General features: G+C 40.1%; 2 protein-coding genes across 10 annotated transcripts in view; one reads left to right on the top strand and one right to left on the bottom strand.

Moving 5' to 3' along the window:
- Positions 1-16557, top strand: part of MAP7 (microtubule associated protein 7) — a 124823-nt gene extending 108266 nt beyond the window's left edge. For 8 of the 9 annotated variants that reach the window (XM_087777419.1, XM_087777415.1, XM_087777414.1 and 5 more), the window contains 7 exons: positions 2939-3134; positions 4651-4752; positions 5039-5089; positions 5179-5236; positions 7705-7843; positions 14842-15068; positions 15751-16557. In XM_087777419.1, coding sequence (XP_087633545.1) covers positions 2939-3134; positions 4651-4752; positions 5039-5089; positions 5179-5236; positions 7705-7843; positions 14842-15068; positions 15751-15761 — 784 coding nt within the window. In that variant the 3' untranslated portion in view covers positions 15762-16557. The remainder of the gene's footprint in view (positions 1-2938; positions 3135-4650; positions 4753-5038; positions 5090-5178; positions 5237-7704; positions 7844-14841; positions 15069-15750) is intronic. The other variant, XM_087777417.1, reaches the window with a different exon arrangement.
- A 932-nt stretch (positions 16558-17489) lies between these two features.
- Positions 17490-21256, bottom strand: part of LOC104008818 (uncharacterized) — a 29427-nt gene continuing 25660 nt past the window's right edge. The window contains exon 14 of the mRNA XM_009460724.2: positions 17490-20588. Coding sequence (XP_009458999.2) covers positions 20467-20588 — 122 coding nt within the window. The 3' untranslated portion in view covers positions 17490-20466. The remainder of the gene's footprint in view (positions 20589-21256) is intronic.

The raw sequence follows: 21256 nt of genomic DNA on the forward strand, positions 1-21256 counted from the left end.
TCAGCCTGACCTCGGTGCCGGGGAAGGTTATGGAGCAGATCATCCTGAGTGCCATCACATGGCACATACGGGACAACCAGGGGATCAGGCCCAGTCAGCATGGGTTTACGAAAGGCAGGTCCTGCTTGACCAACCTGATCGCCTTCTATGACAAGGTGACCCACTTGGTGGATGAGGGGAAGGCTGTGGATGTTGTCTACCTTGACTTTAGTAAGGCCTTTGACACCGTTTCCCACAGCATTCTCCTGGAGAAACTGGCTGCTCAGGGCTTAGACAGGTGTATTCTTCACTGAGTAAAAAACTGGCTGGATGGCCGGGCCCACAGAGTTGTGGTGAATGGAGTTAAATTCAGTTGGCGGCCGGTCACAAGTGGTGTTCCCCAGGGCTCAGCATTGGGGCCGGTTTAATATCTTTATCAATGATCTGGATGAGGGGATCGAGTGCACCCTCAGTAAGTTTGCAGACGACACCAAATTGGGCAGGAGTGTTGATCTGCTGGAGGGTAGGAAGGGTCTACAGAGGGATCTGGACAGGCTGGATCAATGGGCTGAAGGCCAACTGTATGAGGTTCAACAAGGCTAAGTTCTGGGTCCCACACTTGGGTCACAACCACCCCATGCAATGCTACATGCTTGCGGAGGAGTGGCTGGAGAGCTGCCTGGCAGAAAAGCATCTGGGGGTGTTGGTTGACAGCTGACTGAATATGAGCCAGCAGTGTGCCCAGGTGGCCAAGAAGGCCAAGAGCATCCTGGCCTGTATCAAGAATAGTGTGGCCAGCAGGACTCGGGAAGTGATTGTCCTCCTGTACTTGGCATCGGTGAGGCCGCACCTCGAATAACATGTTCAGTTTTGGGCTCCTCACTACAAGAAGGACATCGAGGTGCTGGAGCGTGTCCAAAGAAGGGCAACAAAGCTGGTGAAGGGTCTAGAGCACAAGTCTTATGAGGAGCAGCTGAGGGAGCTGGGGTTGTTTAGCCTGGAGAAAAGCAGACAGGGGAGACCTTATTGCTCTCTACAACTACCTGAAAGGAGGTTGTAGTGAGGTGGGGGTCGGTCTCTTCTCCAAAGTAACAAGTGATAGGATGAGAGGAAATGGCCTCAAGTTGTGCCTGGGGAGGTTTAGGTAGGATATTAGGAAAAATTTCTTCACTGAAAGGGTAGTCAGGCACTGGAACAGGCTGCCCAGGGAAGTGGTTGAGTCTCCATCCCTGGAGGTATTTAGAAGACGTGTAGATGTGGTGCTTAGGGATGTGGTTTAGTGCTGGACTTGGCAGTGCTAGGTTAACAGTTGGACCTGATGATCTTAAAGGTCTCTTACAACCTAAATGATTCTTTGATTCTTTTCTCAGAGATTAACAAAGCTGTACTTGTTTATTTCAGCTAGGGAACTTCGTGATTGTAAGATCTCTGCCATGGGTGGTGTTTAGGTGTCCAACAGCTGTGACTTAAAGCTCTTTGTTTTCTCATTTAAAATCGAAACCTCCAAGAGTTTTGGAGGGTAATTGATGTTGTGTCTCATTTTCTACTAGAAAATGAGTAGCCCATCTGGATACTTATGACTGTAGCTATAACTCAAGTTGAGCACCTTTTTAGAGGGATGCCATACCTCTGGAAGTTGTTGGAGTTCTTTAACAGCATTGCTGAACATAGGAACAAGGCAGAGCCAGTTAAAATAGCCTGGCTTTCCAAAAGGCTCACAACATGGTCCCTCTCAAAAAGGGTTTTAAAGAAAATAAGCTGCTGTGGCATAAGAGTAATATGGTGAATAAATACTGAAAGATCGAAAACAAAAGGTAAAGAATAATTAGCTTTCATAGTGAAAGGAGTTTTCAGTCTCTGTTCAGTGCCTTCATAAATGAACTTCAAAGGAGTTGTGTCCAGTGAGATAATGCTGGTCTTCAGTGAGATAAAGCAGTTGTGAAGAATTTCAGACATATCTTATATTGCTGAGATACAAAATGGAAGCTGAATTCCAATATGCTAAGCATAAAGGAATGTGCATAAGGAAATAATCCTAACTTAACTCATGTGGTGGTCTCTGGGCTAATTATTTTTGAGGGAAGAGGTCTTGTTTGGAGTTGACTATATGAAAGTATCAGGTGAGTCATGGTCAACAAAATAAATGAACTGTTATGAGTTACTGGAAAAGGAGAACAAAATGAAAATGTCATTCTTAACTATCCAAGGTGAATCCAATTCTTGAGTATTGAGTTTTATATTTTTTGAGATAGTAAATGTAGTAAAACTAGGAAAATAAGTGGAGACAGGACATCAAGGAAGATCACAAGTATAGAACAGCTCCCATATGAAAATCTACTAAACAGGTGAGGATTCTTCAGCTGGGAATGCCATCTGCCCTCTGCTTCTGAGTGGGGATATGATAAGCTACAATGTCCTAAATGAGGTGAAGGGAAAAAGTTATTCACTCCCATAATACAAGGATGAAGGGGCATTAAGTGAGGTTAGGAGGTAACATTCAAAAATCAGCAGAATTAGATACTTTTTTAAAATTCGGGAGTCATTGCAGCAAGATAAGTTGGGTGCCAAAAATGTATGCTATTTCAAAATATGATCAAATGAAATTACAGAGAAGTGTTTTGCACGATGCATTAGAGTCAACGATACTGTTTCTGATTCAGAAAGTACCCGAGTCATAGATCAGTGGAATCCAGGCATATGCTAGAGAATTACTGGTATTGCCTTGCAGAGTTTTTATGTGCCATAGGGCTTCACCTTTGGCTCCTGCTGGAAGCAGAACAGACGGCTTGGCTTGACCCAGTTCAGGTGTTTTGTTGCTCTTATGAATGAAAGAGCAGTGCAGCCTTTATCCAGCTGTTCTGCAGTGCTGGTGTCTTGGGTCAGGAATCTGGTGGTTTGGGGCTCCCCCCCCCCCTTTTTTTTTTTACTTATTTTTCTTATGCGTGTATCACAATTGCAGGCAAAAGAAGGAGGAGCTGTCACAGAGGATAGCTGAAGAAAGAGCTCGCCGAGAAGAGGAAGAAGCTCGCAGACAGGAAGCAGAAAAAAAGCGAAAGGATGCAGAGGAGGAGCAGGAAAAAGAAGAACGGCTGCGCCGACAGGCAGAGGAGAGAGAACAGAAGGAGAAAGAAGACATGGAGCGTGTTCAGAAACAAGTATGCTCCCATCGTGGAATTTCTGTGCCCGTCTGGTTGGCAGCGAAGTAGATGAACCAACACCTCCTATGCAGCACCTAGATTAGAGGGATATCTAACATTTAAGCACTATATATAAAGTGAATAGGGTTGTGGCAGAGTTCATTCAGTACAGTGGTTCAAAGAGTAAAGATATTTCTTGACAAAAACATGTGGCAGGGAGTTGAGTTTTGGTTTGTTTTTTTCTCCTGTGGAATTTATTTATTTTGAACAAATCCTTTCCTATTCCTGATAAATTGTGATGAAAAATATCAATAGAGTTGTATTGGGGGATTTTAATGAATGGTGCTATACCAGAGAACTCTTTTTAGTTACACAAAGTCTAGATGCCAAGGTAACTAACTATTCAGAGTGTTGGAGGCGTAGCACTGCTGAGTTCTAATCCTATGCCTATTACTGCTTTTGCAGGGGGCTAGTGGGAAGGGGTAGGTTTTGATCACTTTAATCAAGCCAAGGAGAACCTTTACCTGGTGCACTCCTGAAATCAGAGCAGCTACTCAAAAGACAAAGAGTAAACAAATCAAAATACAATTTTTCAAGTGCTCTCGTTTTTGATGGGCATAATGTTGGTTTACCGGCTTCAGGAGAGGCTGTGGTAAGTGTTTTGCATAGGATTCTTCTCGCACATGCTCTTACTTTGTGCATATGCTTTCTCACCCCCAAAATTCAGCACTTCGGTCTGCCTCATAGACATTAGGTTTTTTCTTCTGGTATATAATTAAATGTGTGCTTCTGAAAATAAATGTTTAAATAATTGTGTTAGTGAATATAGCTTAGAAACTGCAGTTTTCTTTTTCAGATGATGTATGCTGCTTTCTTTGAAATGCTAAACTGAGATACGTGCCCAGATCAGCACTCAGAGATAATGCATGGCCAAGTTCTTTTGGATGTTACAGCCTTAACAAATGAACTGTTGTAGTAGTTCCATCATACAAGGCTGTCACTGTCAGGGAGCAAGGCCTCTGTACAGTATATTCCAGACAAGTCTTACATTTAATCAAAAAAGCAGGAATGGAAAGCTTGTGTAAATGTACCTGTAGCTGTTTGTCCTTGGTCTCATTAAGCAATGACTCTGTTAGCCAAATAAAACATTCTGCTGCTTTTGTTTGACTCTCAAAAACATCCACCACTCAAAACATGAATGTCTTGTATACTTTCCTAGCTGCTGTTTTAATGTTGAAGGTTAGGAAATGTATTCCTCATTTGTCATCTGATGTGCTTTCATTCACGTGCCCCAGAAAAGGCACAGAACCAAATATGATGTCCATTGTTTAGTTATGCATCTCTTAATGCTATGCAAAACATGGAGATTACTCAAGAAATGTGCGATTCAGGCTGAAAAGATTGTTGGTGACTTGTAAACCCCAAAAGTCTCTTCAGGGTGTTGTAGATATGCATAGTTAAGCAGGTATCAGTGTAAATCTGTCCTTAAATAGTAAATTATACCTTGCTTCTTTTTCTTTTACCATCAACTCAGAAAGAAGAGGAAGCTCGCCTACGGGAAGAGGCAGAGCGGATTCGATTAGAACGTGAAAAGCATTTCCAAAGAGAAGAGCAAGAGCGCTTGGAAAGGAAGAAGGTAACTCAGTACATGCAGAGAAACTGTAATTCATTTTGCCGTAGCGGTTTGCTTCCACTTCAGCTGTAGAAAGTTATCCATGGTATAAATGTGCGCTCAGAAAAGCTGCGGTCCTCATCTGTGTAGCCTGATGTGAAAGTGAAGGGAATATTGCCAACAGTAATAAATAATTCATCTGTTTGCAATAAACAGATGCAACTGATAAATGACAAGCAGTTGTGGTTTGGGAGAGATTTTTAAATTAATGTCAGCAAACATTATTTTACCCCTTTACATTTCATTTTAGAGGCTTGAGGAGATCATGAAGAGAACTAGACGTGTAGAAGCTGTAGATAAGGTCAGTGCTGCTACTTAATGTGTAAATATTGGGCATGTTTCACTTCTTTAGTGCCATTTTTAATTTACAAAACTGTGCTTTCTTCATAGAAACCCAATGACCAGCAAAATGGACATATATCAAAGGCAAATATTACTGGAGAAGCAGGTATTGTGTTTAACTGTGCCTTGAGTGCAACCGGTCAATAAATGCCTACTAAGCACAATGACTTGAGATATAGTTCTGAAACTTGGCACACAAATTGCAGTAAAGAAAACCATGAGAGGAGTATAACTGAAGTCTTAGCAAACATTATTTATTTAGCCTTTTCCATATAGGTACTTAGCCGTTACTAAATGAGTCAGTTGTTTTAGCAACTTTGTCACATTGGTGTTTAATGAGAGAGAGTTGCTTACCAAGTTTAATTATTTATAAAGTGAAAAGAAACAAATTATTTTCTGATTCTGATCACAAAAGAAACTGATTCTATAGCTTCTTTTGCATAGTATTACAGATGTGGTTGTTGCAGACTTATTCCATTTTCTCAAAGGGTTATTTCATCTCGGTTGTCAAAACAAGCTGTTCGTTATCCAAACATCTCCATGTGATTTCTCTCTTCCACACCTGTTGCCTTATTCACTTGGTCTTAATTTCTGTTTCTTTCAAAATTCAGCTCCTACGAAAGCTTAGAGTCTCCTTGTCATACCCACACTTTCAATCTTCCTTTCTATTCTGTTCCCTCTATCCTTTTTTTTTTTTTTCCTGGTCATTTTAGGTAGTTTTATATGAGATTTGAATACTTAAAATGAAGGAAGCAAAATAAAATGTAGCTCATATTCAACAATCACCAAGAATGAATTAGCAGTATTTAAAGATACTGAAGTCAAGCTATCCAATGGCTTATCCTATTGTAGACATTAATCTTTATTTCTCTTTTGTGTTTGAGTTGAGTAACACAGAGGACAAATAGCAGCACTGGCTGTGTGTACTGCTTTTTTGTTGTTGTTGTTTAAAGTGAATGCTATAATTAGCTCTGCCAGGAAACCTTTTTAACATAGTTTTCATTACGTGAGTTTGGATGTTACTTGTTTACATATTATCTTAGGGGAAAAAAAAAAGGTTGGGAACTGCTAATATGAAATGCATCTGGGATGCCATCTGTTGCTGCAGGCACTGTTGAAGGTGCTATAAACCACTTAAATAATTCTTGAAACTATAAATGGCTCTATAACCTGTGGCTAGCACTTTCCTGCCCGAGGTAGAAGACAAGTAGTCCGTTTCCTAAGGCATATGAGAATTTGGACCTCCATTTCCCCGGGCCCAAGGGAAGGCTGGAGTACTTGAGTGCTTGGATAAAGAGAAAACTGCCCTCACCTTCAGGGCTGCTCTACTGTTCAGCTTTGCTTTATCTAGATATGCTATTGAGTTAAAGGTATGAATGAATGGACATATTTTGGCTAACTCTAACTTTACATATTATGCTCTAATAGACTTCTGACTATACACAAATGGTGATTTTTCTTTTTTTCAGTCTTACTGTTTGGCAAAATAGGAGGAGAGTGTTGTGGAAATGGCCAAATCACACAATGAAACAAAACCCATCATCTTTTTGTCATTTGTTCGGCCTCTGCTTCAAAATAGGAGATAACTCTGCCTTTCCAAAGCAGAACTTACCTCTGCTTTTCTCTCTTAAATGTTAAAGCCAATGTATTTTCCTCTTGTTCCACTTGTAGAAGCACTGAAACCTCTATTGCTAATATATTTCATGTAAAAACTTGCCAAAGATCAGACTAAGACTTTCAGTGTAAAAGACAAGCCCAAGCATTTAAAGCATAGCAAAACAAGAGCAGCTGAAGGAGCATCTCTTCAGATGAGGTTTTGGGTAACCGAGATAAATGTCTCCAAGCCTATGAATACTAAATTGTCCTTGTGATGACTGTAACGGATGCTAGTATGGGTGGGGTACAATTGCTTCCTTTTACTGAGCTGTATGTAGATTAGTGTGACTGTATATACGATGCAGAAGGCTGTAGTTGTACTTTAAGGGAACATCCTGAGGCAGGCCAATAACATCTATCATATGGTCTTTGGATAAGGTACAAGGATACTCTAATTTTGTGTTTCTCTCTACAGCATTTTATAGTAGTCATTTGGCACTTGTTGAAAGAAGTATCCTTCCCATGGATTTTTTTTCCTCTTGATTTCCTTTTGGGTTACAGTCAGTGATCAACATGGGAACCAAGAAATACCAGTGTATGGAATTGATGATGTCCCAGTGTTATCCTATTCCATTCTCTGTTGCTGCCTGAAAAGTGCCAGCATAATATTCTATCAGATACCAGCCTATTTTCACCACTGGCTTATGTGTTGGAATTGTATATATCATTGCAAAACGTTTATTCTTGTCTATAAACCTATAGCTTTGAAATCTGTGGCATTTACTTCGGGCCTGAAACAGGGCTTGTGTGCCAAAAAACTTGACAAAGGAGGCAGGGTGGGAGAGGGAGGGGTGTGGGAACTCTATTTCTTAAAACTGTAGTTTGCTTTGCCTGTGCTGTCTTCTGTAGGAAATGTTTTATCCTAATCTGCAGGTAGAGGGTGTTGCTTGGTTTTATGAAAACCTGTTTTCTCTCTAGTCATAACCAGTCCTGCATCTCCCTCGGAACCTGCGGGAGGACCTCAGCTTCAGCACGCACTGCAATCTCCGCACAACGGGAAACCTGTCACCTGCACGCGTGTGGTTGTTTCCCATCAACCCCCCGTAAATATGGACAGGTAAGAACATTGCTAAGTTTGGAGGGTGTTCAGAGGATGATGGTTACTAGAGTAATAAATTATTTTCAGATCCATGTGTTCATTAACTAAATCAGAGACAGCTGTTCAATCTGCCTTGTTTCCTATTTATTTTTATCTTTCCCTGTGTTCAGAAAAGAATCTTTATCATCTTTCACTTAGCAGTAGCCCATTTTTGCCAACTGCTAGGGAAGAATTTTGTAAAAATACAGCACGTTCTTTGCAGTGTTTGGAACAATGTGTTGTTTGCCAACAATTATTACATAAATTGAAACTTAATGGAAAGGACATTTTTTTCCTGTTCCTTTCCATGAATTAAGCTCCATAAAAACCACTCTGGATTTGCAGTGCTAGTCGTCTTAATTGGAATAATGAACACTGTGCTTCCAGCCTAGATGTTTCGATTTCTGAACTGCTTGAAGTATTAGCAAGTTTTGCTTACTGAGCAAAAGTCCCTCATGTGAGATACAGAACTACTCGTTTTGGCTTTGCATTTTAAAAAAACCCTTTGTCCTCTATAAGGAGAATTTGGGGAGGCAGATATTTAACATTGAGAGCTCTCCGTAGCCATGAAGCAAGTCACTCAGACTTTGAGAAATCGTTGAAATGCTTGAAACCTCGGTGTTGAACCGAGTGAAATCTGTTACATAAGCATGAGCTGTCAGTTATTTCAATTTTAGTAATGCAGAAAGCCAAATAATCCCTTAGTCCTTTCATGTTTTATGCAGGTGGTGCCAGAATATGCATGGAAAAACTTGAATGTGGGAAGCCATCACGCAGTCTGTAATGGGCGGTATGCTTCAGGGTGTGATTGGCACTAATTGCAGGAGGAATTTGCCCTCTCTGTCCCTCCATATGCCTGGGGGATCTTAGCCTGCTGTCATGCTGACAAGGATGCTCCTGCTGAGAGAAGTTCTGTCAGTGACACTGGGCACTGAGCTGCATTGGATGAGCTGCACAGAGCTGCCTCATAATTGTCTCGGGCAGCTATTAAATGTTAATCACTCCCAGCCTTATACGCACCTTGATGTTTGTAATATAAAATGTGCCACGCTCATGAATGCTGTCATGTAGCATTATAATCCATGTGGAAGGAATCTCAGAATGGCCAAAGTGAAGAATAAATAAATAAATGAGATTGAAGAACAGCGACGAAAGTAGGAAGTGTGTATAAGGCTGTGGAAGGGGAAACTGGTATGCCAGGGCAGGGTGTGGAGGGACCTTACAGGTACATCCACACTGACTGGGAAAGCAACGGCTGAAGCACTTGGTAGCATCCCAGTGTAAGCTTAGCCCAGGTAGCCTGAAAAACCATTGTAAGGAATACATAGCAGCATAGATTTTATCACAGGGTAAAAGCCACAGGTGCCAACACCACTGCTACTGCATCTCATGTGCTGCGGTTGTCTGGCATCTAGGTATACCTGATGTTGTAGCACACACAAAAGCAGCAGGTGGAGATGGTCTCTTGTGTGAGCACCTCACTCCAGCCCCAAGAAAGATTTGGCTTTTGTCTGGACAAGACTTGAATGTGTTTTAAGGGCAAGGTAGCTCAGATTTCTGACCAGAACGTAAAAAGGCTTTGCCTGGGGCACTTGTGGCATGTGCTTGTATAGGCAAGAGGAGGGAGTGAAGGAGAAGAGTCTTCTTAAGACCTAGAGCAACAGTCAGTCTCGTTCTCATCCTACAGCGTGGGAAGTTTCACTGGGTCTAGGACAGAAGAAGTGTAGGTGTCGGTGGGTCTATTTTGTACAGCACTGGGGTCCAGCCTGAATGTGTGTCTTTGAACAGGACTAGTGGTTGGTGTTCAGTGACCAAACCCAGAATGCTTGTAGTTGGGGTCAGTCCCCAGACACTGCCGGTGCTCTGTCCCTTGCACCAGTAGCGTTGAAGGAGGGTGACTTGGAAAGCGACCAGAGGTTTGTGTGAAGATACGGGGTTCTACTCCGGGGCATAATAGAAGGTTGCCTGACTGCTTACTGTGCTGAACCTTCATCCCTATTCCTCCCCATCGGGTGTCAGCTCTGTGGCTGGGGTTCAGTTGGAAATAACATGCTTGCTGCTATGCTCATGAGTACAATGCAACTGAGAAAAATTAAAAGAATTCTGGCGGAGTGAAGGCAATTGATTTCAATACTTCACCATTCTCTGTTGCCGCTTTTGATCACAATGCGGATCTTGTACTGGAACTTCATTAGCTTTCCAAGTCAACTGATCTTTATAAACCCTAATGAAAATGCTGTGATCTGCTGCATTATTTACCATATATCTATTGTCACCAATTATTAGTTTTATTAATAAACATTTATTGCAGATGATAGATCAGCACACTCATCTATCCCACCTAATAGTTTGTCAAAATTTTTATTGGTATTCCTACTCCTGTGTTTCAAACAAATGAACATTCATCAGTTTTCCTTAGGCTTAAAGCTTCTTCACTTTGCATCATGAAAGAAAAAAACAGATCTGTTTGCTTGTGAATTGAGCTGTTTTACCATGTTAGCACTCAAGGTTTTCAAACAGATTTACATGAATTCTCGTTCATAGAAACAATTTCTTTTTTCATAGTTGTCTGAGTTAAAATGACGTGTCTGAACATGAACATGATTTTTGTGGTATGTAGTTTTAAGTGGTGCTGCAAGGGTTCTGATTTTTGCCACCGATGCTTGCTCTGAGTGTCTTCTCCACAAGTAAACTGGGTTAAACAATTCAATGCTCGAATGCTAATGAAGAATAGTGAATTATTGGGGGCGGGGGGGGGCAGGGAGTGACCTTACATCTGACCTATAAGTCTGTGGTGAGAAGACTCACAATTGAACTTAAATGAAGACATTTCTCATCCAGGTGTAGTATGATGGAAAGGGCAACACTAAATATATTTTTAAATGGAGTGTACAATGGAAATTTTCTAGTTAGTAAAGTATCTAGAATTACCAAGAAAACTGGTAGTTCATGGATGCTACAATATTATTAGTGGCATGTTACTTCTGGCTAGATTCTGGGGTTTTGGGTTTTTATCCCAACAAATGGAAAAATCAATTTGGAACAGTTATTGGGAAATAAGATATAATGTTAAAGTATTTTCAAACTTTTTGTAAACTATAAAAGATTCCAACAAGATTTTTCCTGGATTCTGATTTTTTTCTTGCTTTACTGAACAGTAGAATCCTGGAAGAAACACAATGATAGGACTTGGAGTTGGATAATGAGTACAGCTGCGTAATCTATCTGCCACTTGCAGATTATTGCATGTTCTCTGCTTTCTGATTCTTTACCCAAGTTAGATCCTGTCTGCTACTTCTCAGAAAGTTATTTCAGTACAGTGGTTTATCTTGACGTTATTTTCCTTATGATACTTACTCTTATCCGTAATTCCATTTTTTTTTTTCTGTGCTGCTTTCTATAAATGCCTGCAGTGGGCCTCAGTGAGAGCAGTTCACTTCATCTGCCTGTCTCCATCCCGTATAAAGGGAGCTGGGTCTGGGTAGGTTAGATAACCAGTTTTTAGAAATATACAGTTAGACAAGGTGATTGCCTCAGTATCTTGTCCCTGGAAAAGAATGTTACTGAGGTCAAATTCTTACATAGTGTTCATTGCTCAGTCTGTAGAATAGCAGACTTGAAATTTGCTTTAGCATCACCTTGCCTTCTTTAGGCCTCCAGCTCCTCATTGCTGACTGATTTCAGTGCTGTTGTCTCAGTGGATTAAAAAGAAACAGTTCTTTATTTAAATCATCCAAAAGTCTGAGGTCTGTTTTCCTGTTAATGTCTATCTGTGACATCTCTGCTAAAATCATGTCAATAAATGAGATAACTGACGTTGTCTTTCAGATCAGGAATAGCAGGTGCAGAAGTATTTTTGCACATTCCAAAGGCCTGCAAATCGGTATTTTTTTTCTTCTTATTCAGTGTTGATTTCAGATGGGTGATCAGAAAGACAGACATACTAAATTCTGAAATTCTGGTCTTTTTTCTGCCTTCTTTACTCTCTTCAAATTCTTTACATATAGGTTATGTCTACACAGAGCTTTGGCTAAAATTATCTACATCAGATGTAATTTCCAGTACTTTTTATTTTTTTGATGTTCCCGTTCCTTTAATTAAATTACCTGCTCTTCTTTCAACTTCCTCTAGTCTGTCTTGTTAATATTGGTATGTCCAGTTCAAAATGCAAAGCCCCACAGATGCTTTTTTTTTTAGCTGCCATGAAGCTATCCTTCAGATGCTTGCAAGACTGTTATGTTTGGAAATGCATTCTGAATAACTCAGGCAACTTTTTTTTTTTTTTTATTATGTGGGTGTCTTGCTACAGGCACATTTATGGAATGTGTTACAATGCCAAAATTATCCAGTTCTTAGAAACATACCTGCAATATTGTATGCCTGAAAAGGGTATCTCCAGTGTTGTGCTGGACACTGAGACGTTGCTAAGAATGTAACATAAGACAGCTGTAAGAACAGCTGTAGCAGGTCAAAAATCCATTACTTTTTGTGTTCTTGGCTTTAATCGCCTGTAGCAGTCACTTAGGGAGAGAGCGCAAAGGAAAAAAAGGTAAGTACCAGGAGATCCTCTGGTCAATGAAGGGTTACTAAGCATTGTGGCCCAAATGCAACCATAGACTCGAGTAGTCCCTACGCTGCTAATTACCAGAAGCTGGAGGGTATACCAATCTCCTAGGAATTTGTCTAATCTCCTTTTGAGCTTATGGCCTTTAAGATGTCCAGTGGAATTAATTCCACAGTTCTGTTTTTCCCTTTGTTTCTTCTAACTTGCTCTCCTAGTAATCTGGTGGAGCAAATAGCATAAAATATAAAAGATTTTTTAGCGTAAAATATAGAAGATTCATAGTCATGGTTTCCTCTTCTGTACCCTCTTTGTGATTGTATAGACCCCTCTGTCTGAAAAGACATCTTTCAAGTCTGTGAATCCTGGTCTAAGTATGTAATACTGGCAGCACAATGACAAATAAATATGAAGAACTATCTATCTGACTGATCAGCTGACTTCATAGGTAAAAACATTAATATCTGTTTGCAGAAGCTAGAGTCTTCATTGTACCAATGCTTATTGAAGTACTGTGCTGTTTAATTTACATGAATGAGCAGTTTTTCTCTTCCCCCGTCTTTCTTACCCCGTCCATCAAACTTGCTGTGTTATCCTAGCTCTGGCAAGGTTATTGGTAGTAGATGGGGATGAAATAAGTAATAGGATACCTTATAGTGAATAATAACATAATAACTATACATTATAGAGCACGTTTTATTAGTCCTAAAGCATTTCACAGATTCTGCTCCTCACCTTACAGATGTGGATCTCTGGCACAAAAGGGTGATGTGACTTGTGGCCTCTCCCAGGCAGCCAGCAGGATTTCTGTGTCTGCTCTCAAACTCAGTGCAGTGAAACATACTTTTCACTTTGAAAGTCACTCAGCATATCCACAGATGAAAAAAAGGGGAATGCCTTTCTGAAAAAAAACAAAAACAAAAAAAAACCCTAGTGTTGGTTTGAAAAACTGGGAAAGGCTTGGTATGAAAACCAGCATGTCGTTCTCACAGGAAACCTGGGCTTTGGGTAAAGTGTTGCTACTTTCAAAAGAGCAATAATTATTTTCTGTCTCTTGGGAAGCACTGTAAAACAATTCTGTAATTGTTTGTGAAGAATTGGACACCCAAAGAAGCCAGCAAATGAAAAGAAACCATATGCCAATTACAAGCAGGTGGTTTGGGTTTTTTTTGTTAAGACTAGTCCATGTACTGTCAGGAGAAAATTAGCCTGTGAAAGCAAGCCACCTGCTCAGAAGTGGCCTGAGGAAATTGATAGCCTAGTTTAAATCTAGGAAAATTGCATCTGAGCCTTCGTGGCTGAAGCATTTCCAACCAACCTGAACAGTTGTGATGTGGTCCGAATAGGGAATAGGTACCCAAGAAGGTCAGGATCTAACTGTTGAGGGCCTTAAGAAGCACCTGTGAAAGATCACATGATTTTTGAGCGTCAGTTGAGTACTTGCTCTTTCTCAAGGAGCTTATGGTCCCATTACTGTCATCGAGTTCACTGAAGTAGCACCTTAGTTTCTCCCCTCTGGCAAGACAGCGGGTGCCATCTGCAAAGACAGCAGGATTTGACAATACAGGGCCTAATAAAAGGGTTGGGAGGGGAGGGGCCAGACGGTGAGTCGTGATCACGTATCTTCTCAGGAGAGCATGTGTAATTGGAGAGTGTGCCTGTGCTTGTCCTGCTCCTGACTGGGGGAGATGTACAAGAGCTTGCTCATACGGCGTCTCTGTCAAGTGGGAGATAGAAAAACAAAGTGCAGATTGACATGAGGGATGCTGGGAGGTGTTTCTTTTGGCTTGGGCATGATCAATAGGAGGAGTGCAGACACAGGTAGTGCCTTGGAAATAAGCCCTGAGAACTTGTAGGGGAGGAGGGACTGAAAGGAGAACTGCATTGGGAAAGGAGTTTTTTCTCTGCCTGAGTGGCAGGTGGAAGAAACTGCTCAGAAACTGGAGGCAGGAAGTGATCCAAGGAATAACAAAAATGACAGTGATCTTAGCTAAGGGCAATTACAGTGATTTGCAATAAGAGGAAGGGTATGGCAAAGGTTACGAGAGCTGAAAAAGACGTTAGAGGCTGTAAATTGTATTAGGTGGGTGGCTCAAGACAGCAGTGGTGGTGCTGCGGGCGTTTTCTTACTGCTTCCCATTTCAGTCACTTCTCAGAACTGCCACGTCCATAAAGCTCTCTGTAGTTCTGGGTATAGCGTAGCCAAACTAACAACTATCCTGTGTATTTGAGGGAAGGCATATTAGTACTTGGCTGCAAAAACAGTTTTTCTACTGTGGTAGAAGTGTAGGGTTTTTTTACTGGCTAAAAGAATGCTCTTTTTAATGCAGGCTTTTCCATTTGTAATATTGCTTTGAGGAGAACTAAATTTCTGTTCTAGACTAAGTGTATGAGGAAACACCTGTTTCTCTTTCAGCAGTCTCAATCCGGAGAAGAATGCAAATGAAAATGGAATGTCTATGCAGAATGATAACTTCGAAGAGATCATAAACCTGCCTATTGGTTCTAAACCATCCCGGCTGGATGCCATGAACAATGACGGAAGCAATAGTCCTGAAATTCCTTTGAATCCAATTCTAGCCTTTGAAGATAAGGGGACTCTTTTGCCTCAGGTAGATAGTGTTCAAACACATCAAACAGCAGGTAGGTTTGCCTTGGTTCATTAACACTTGTGTTGTAATTGACAGAGGATCTTAGAGCTCTTAATTGATTTAAGTTGAATAATTTAAGCATTTTTAAACCCCATATTATTGGGGGAAAGGAGTGTATCTCCTCGTTGTAAAGCTGTGCATGCCAAGTACATAGAGATGCTGTGCAAATTATGGTGAGGCCTTACCTTTTGTTTGAGGTGGGGTCCTCAGTTACATCGCACTTTCTGCCATTTGAAGTCACTTGAAAATGTTTGCCCTGTGCTTTCAAACAGAAACGATAACAGTGACACCTACTGTTCCTAGCTTAGGATCAGCAACCGTGTTCCAGTTCTGCAGGCGTAGTATCTGGTACGCACATGCAGAAGGGGAGCTGGTACCTACCTTCTATGTAAAATTCTGGATGTACTTCCTTCATCATGTTCTTGCTGACATTAACATTGAGGGATGGTTTGCAGGACACTAAATTTTTCTGAATTACATCACAACTTTTAAAGGATGTTAGGTAAACAAGTACTAATTTAGCAAACTAAATTGGACTACCATTTTCTTTTTCTGTGGCTAGAAAATGTAAGGAAAATCATCTTACAATAAAATAATTGCATAAATGCATAGCATTTTGAAGTAAACATTGTCACTGTTTGCTGACCTGTCATTTTTGATACCTTCTCTTGTAGAAGTGATCTGATAGTTTCTTCTGAAGAACCAAAGGTGATGTGAGCATCTCTGCAGTCAGTGGAGTTTCTTCCATGCTATGAAGGAGTGTTTTATTTTTTCTCTCCAGTTTTTTAAAGATTTCTTGAATATCTTTTTTGGAAGGACTTTAGTAAAACCAGCAGAAGAAATGATGGGAATAGACTTGGATCACCTTTCTAATAGCTTTCATCACTAGAAAAATCATGCTTCACGTGCATTACTTAATATGGCTTTTTCCAACAAGCTTTTTCTGTTAGTAAATGGATATTTCTGCATTCCTTAAGACACAAGACACTGGAATCTGGAAGCAATGGGCTGATTTAGGTGGTGGGACTGATTCTTTTTTTAAAAAGGTGGGTGTTGGTTTAAAAGGCATAATTGTAAAATTGGCAAAGAATCTTTTACACTTTGTGGTTCTAATACTTGAAAAATAAATACCTCATTGCTCTACAAGTAGAGTTAATGGGGTGTTTTATTTAAACCTGTTGGTTTGAATATTATTGCAGAGAACTCTAATTATGGGGGCAAAGTATAGGCTTCTGTATCAGGTTCTTGTAAATGTAATTCCTACAGGGACATTCTGTAAATTGAGACGTCACTATGATCTTCTCGCATTTTCTCTAAAAACACAAAACAAGGCAGGTTTTAAAATGTGAACATTTGAAAGCGTTATTTTTTCATGGACAAGAGGAAAACCTATTGTTCTCCTAGATGATGTATTTATGAATTTTGTTCAGTACAGAAATAAATCATTTAATTGAATAAATTAGAAAAATGTGGTAAAACAATACTGCAAGCTTGATTTTTTTTTTTAACTACATCCATGTTCACAATACTCTAAGATGTGTACACGTACGCATGTGCGCACGTACACAAGGAAACACCTTGTTCTGAGTCCTGTAAATTGCTGCTGTTCCCAATGATGGGAGACTTTGCCTTTGCCTTATCGGACTATTGAAGACTGTGTGAAACCTGAAATACTTGATTTTTGGATGATGAAGCAGGTTTGTTTGGGGATCTTTTGGGTTTGCTCATTTCAGAGCAAATGGAAAATGGTCATTGTGCTTTTTATGTAGTGTGTGATTTTTATAAAGCAGTACTGTTTGAGTGGTAAGAGGAACAATGCAGGTTGCTTTCTCTTTAGTTTGACGCTGATTTCTACTGTCATTGTTCCACCCCTCGCTTTTGGTTGCTGTTGGGCAGAACTGTAAAATCTTGCACGTGTTTGTGCTTTGATAAACAGTGCTCTTAGAGCTAGAGCTCACTTTAGGTGTTTGAGTTTGAAGCACCAACCAGAGCTCGATGCGTTGCTCACTGAAGTCAGTGAGGAGATCCTTGGCCTGGGGAAACGGAGGTTTATGGGGCTTCAGTTCATGCCCTTCAGTTCTCTCTACCGGAGAACATACCATTAAGATTCCTGCACTTGCCTTTAGTGAGCACTGAGCTAGGCCTGCAGGAAGCTGTGCAGAAAGCCTATGCTAGCAGAAGAAATCCTCCGAGACAAAAGCTGAAGAATTTTTGAAGAAATTACTTTCTGCTGCTGCCAAGTGCTCATCTTATACAGGAGATGGCATAAAAGCAATGGAAATGCAATGAAAAAGAGACTTCATCTGCCAGAATACGTATAGAAGGGAAAAAACAGCCATTCGGTGAGAATGCTTTCCCTAGTAGCTTGTGACACAGTAAAATGAATTGGGTTCCTTTCTTTAGTTCTCCATGTACATGGCCACAATATTTTGAAGTGTCAAAAATATGTAGTTTTTCTTTAAACCTATATATAGCATGTAAGCACCAAATAAAACTTGTTTGAAATATTTATTTCTATTTATATTTTCATTTTCTTGCATAGTTGAAGCAGGAGTCAATCTGTGATGGAGAAAACTTCTTGCTACTCCTGGTCTGCTTAAAACTTTTCTTCAGGCTTCCTCTAATCTCTTTACTAGAAAATCAGTACAGAGTCACTTGCAGCTAGAAACAGAGCAAAGAAATAGCCAGTAAGATTTAGCTTCAATTTTAAGTCTGAGGATTCATTTAGGCTCAGGTTTAAATTATGTTGATCTTGATGTATTTAGGCTCAGGTATAAATTATGCTGATTTGGTTTTTGTGAGACTTCAGAACACTTGCTTCACTGTTTGCAGCACAGATGAAGAGCCTGCTTCATTTCTCATGTGTGTTTTGTTTTTTTGGTTTTTAGGGGTTTTTTTTGAACAGGACTGCAGTAAAAACAATTTATAATTATATTCATTCTAGGTTTGCTTCAAACAAGAGAGAGAAAATTTCCTCCTTTTCAAGGGCCTGACATACAAACTAAAAGCTAGCGCATTGGGAGTAGAACCAGGTGTATGAATGGAGAAAAAAAAAAAAAAAAGGATTGAAATTTTAAGTCTTTGGTTAAGCCCCTTTTCTTTAAATGCAGGGAAAGATAGTTTTTCTTATGTTGAATGTTTCTCTTGACAATAAAATACGGTATCAAATGAAGGCCAGCTCCTTTGCCCGCTATTGCAACTGGTTTTGTTGTTTGTACTAAGGGGCAACGCTTCACTATTCCGTGAGGTCGAACTGGCCGCTGCAGGAGTCGCAGACAGCTGTTCTGACGCTATGGAGCAGTGACCTTTCACAGCAGCGAGGCTCTGTGCTTTGGAAAGGCTCGGCTCCTCCTCACATCTTAACAGCACAACGTAAATGCTTACGGGGATGAATGATGTTCAGTGAATTCAGTTCAGTACATCACAACTACTGGGTTATTCACCATTAGCTTTGCTTGTTTCTCTTATCTCCTCATTCCTGATGAAGAATGTTTCATTATTTTCTTTCTTGCTAAGACCTTGAAGTAATATTTGCAATTAAATACCTAAGAATACAGATACAGGAGAGATTCTAATGTCCTTACTTAATATTGTACTGATTTTCTTTTTGGAAAATTATCTAAAGTCACCCAAAGAGGTGGCCTTTTTTTGAGATTTTCTGATTTTTGTTCCTAGCTGTGTCATTCAGCTCTTTGTAGTCCTCTGTTTTAATGAACCCCGCTGCCCACAGCTGAGCACATGGGTCTTTCACATGAGATTTGAAATCTCACAAATAACTGTTGAAAACGCCATGCTGCTTTACCTGAAGTTCCTCTCTGCCCTGTTCTTTAACAGGTCTTTTTACTGTGCTGCAGAGAGGCTTTTGGGTGCCGTTTTGGTTGGGGTTTTGTTAAACAGTACTGCTGGGGAGGACTTGCAGTTACTAAAAGGAATTATTAACAGAAATGCCTCCCCCAAGCACCAAAACTAAGCTTAGAGATTAGGGCCACAGTAAAAGGCAATGTTGAGTTCTTAGTTGACAGAATGATTTTTTTTTTTTTTTTTCATCTCGCTTTTATTTCATGTTTGTAGCCAGTAGCAGCTCTAAAGCTCTACGTGCGTGTAAGAGTTATACCATGATCAGAAGTACCTCCAAAGACAGGAAACTCTTCTGAAACGTTTTCCTAAGAAATTGTGCTGTCTGGGAGCAGATGTTTGCCCCAAGAGTGCTTCCAAAGCTTCGGTGTTCCCGCCAGTTCAATATGAAGCTCCAGGAGGCTTCTCGTATTTGAAAACAAGTGTATTGATTGAAAACAAGGTGGAATTGGATTACTAATAGATGATGATGATGATGATGATTATATTACTATTCTCTTACAAATTAAAACCTACATTAAAAAACTAGTGCCCCATAATTTCAAGGCTCTGCTGCTTTTTTTTCCTGAAAAATACTGTTTTGATTGGCTAAAAGGTCTGCGAGACAGACTTTCCCTCTGGAGGAGAGGGAAGAGGAGGTTGTTCAGTATCCTGTATACATGTAAGAAAATTAGTCGAATTTAAACATATTACTACTTCTTTTTGTTCTTTAACTCCTTTTAAAATGAAGTATCAATATCCAATTATAAGATCAATTCCTGATTTTGCCAAATATGTTCACTTTTTCCCTCTTGCAAGTACCTTTGGAAATAATTTACCATTTGCAGAACACAGATTTCTGTATTCAAACCCATCTCGCCCAAATCTTTTGTGGTAGCTGCTATCTTCTGAACATCCTCTGTGCAACATTTACCTGCCTCAATGTGCCTTTGCTCTTCTGCGGGCGAGTAGTGCCTACAGCGTAGGCAAGGATCAGCCTTAAGGCTTGCCCTATTCTTGTTTCTTACAAATTTCTTGCAATTTCTGAGTCGTCCCTCAGCAGTTACTTTCTGTAGTAAACTGTTAGTAGTTTGCTACCTTTATACTATGTGTTAATTATTTTCTAAAGTCAAGTCCCTGGAGCGTGCTCTGAAATAAAGGACATGGAACAGAAACAAAATAAAGATGAATGCAGAGTAACCTGCCTACTTGAGAGATGCCTCTTCGGTAAAATTGTCCTCTTACGTGAATAAAACCTCATGGATACAGTGCTGTTTTTCTGGAAGGTGGGGTGAGGAAGCCAAAAACAAACCATGGAAGATTGCCCAAGCGTAACGGGTGTTTTCCAGACTGTTGGAAGGAATATATAACAGCCAAAGTGTTCAAGGGCTTGTCTTTTGACCTGCTCCGGTTCTTGTTATTGGAACATCTCTTTTGTATCGTGAAACTGCAAGTAGCAGGAAAACTTGAACTACAGGAACCAATGAAAAGAGTTGTCTTCTGAAAGTTCAGCCTCTTGGATCTGGTAAGTTTTCATAAGCCATCCGGCTTAAATATTAACTGTCTTCGTGGCAAATAGCTGCCCTAAGGAGCTCTTGAGTTTCTTCTGTTTGTTGACGGACTTGCTCAAGGAGTTTGGCCATTTGGCTTTTTCTGAATGCTAATGAAAATTCTGGATCTGAAGAGGAAAAACAAGTGTTAGGCAACCTCCTGTTTTTCCCTGTATTTTAATGGGGATGCTTAGAAAGCTTATATTTCTCGTTAGATACAGTTGATGGTTCTTATTACAGTGTAAAGTGTAGAGAAGGCAGAACGATATTTTTCTACCACACCAAGCAGATACAAATTCAGTTTTCATCCCTACAACCATTCAGGATTGATTGCTGCTAAATTCTCCTGATCCAGACGTCTCAAGCTCAGCTGCCAAATTCAGCCTCGTGCAACAGGTGAGCATCAAGACATAGCAGGGTCTTGGCTCTGGCTTTACATATGTGAAGATAAACACTATATACATTTATTACCATATTATAACTCTCATCTGCACTCAACTTCTACCCCAAACCAAAAAATCTAACCAAAAATGGGGAAAAAATCAAGGAACAGATTTAAAGTATGAAAAAGATGTGAGACTTCCCAGCTTTAATACCAGCTAATTATGCAATTTCCTTGTTTGCTTGCTTTATCAAAATAAACTAAACTCATATTTGAGAAGTTTTTAGGTTGTGTCTAGCGCCAAACATTCTTACATTGGCTAGAAACGTCTGTACCTGAAGTCCTGTTTCCCTGCTGATCAGAAAGCCTCTAGTTTTAAAGCAAACAAACAAAAAAAAAAAACCCTGCCTTTAT

This window comes from Nipponia nippon, unplaced genomic scaffold (genome assembly GCF_047370975.1).
Source record: "Nipponia nippon isolate SJK-2023a ecotype South Korea unplaced genomic scaffold, ASM4737097v1 scaffold_4, whole genome shotgun sequence".
NCBI lineage: Eukaryota > Metazoa > Chordata > Aves > Pelecaniformes > Threskiornithidae > Nipponia > Nipponia nippon.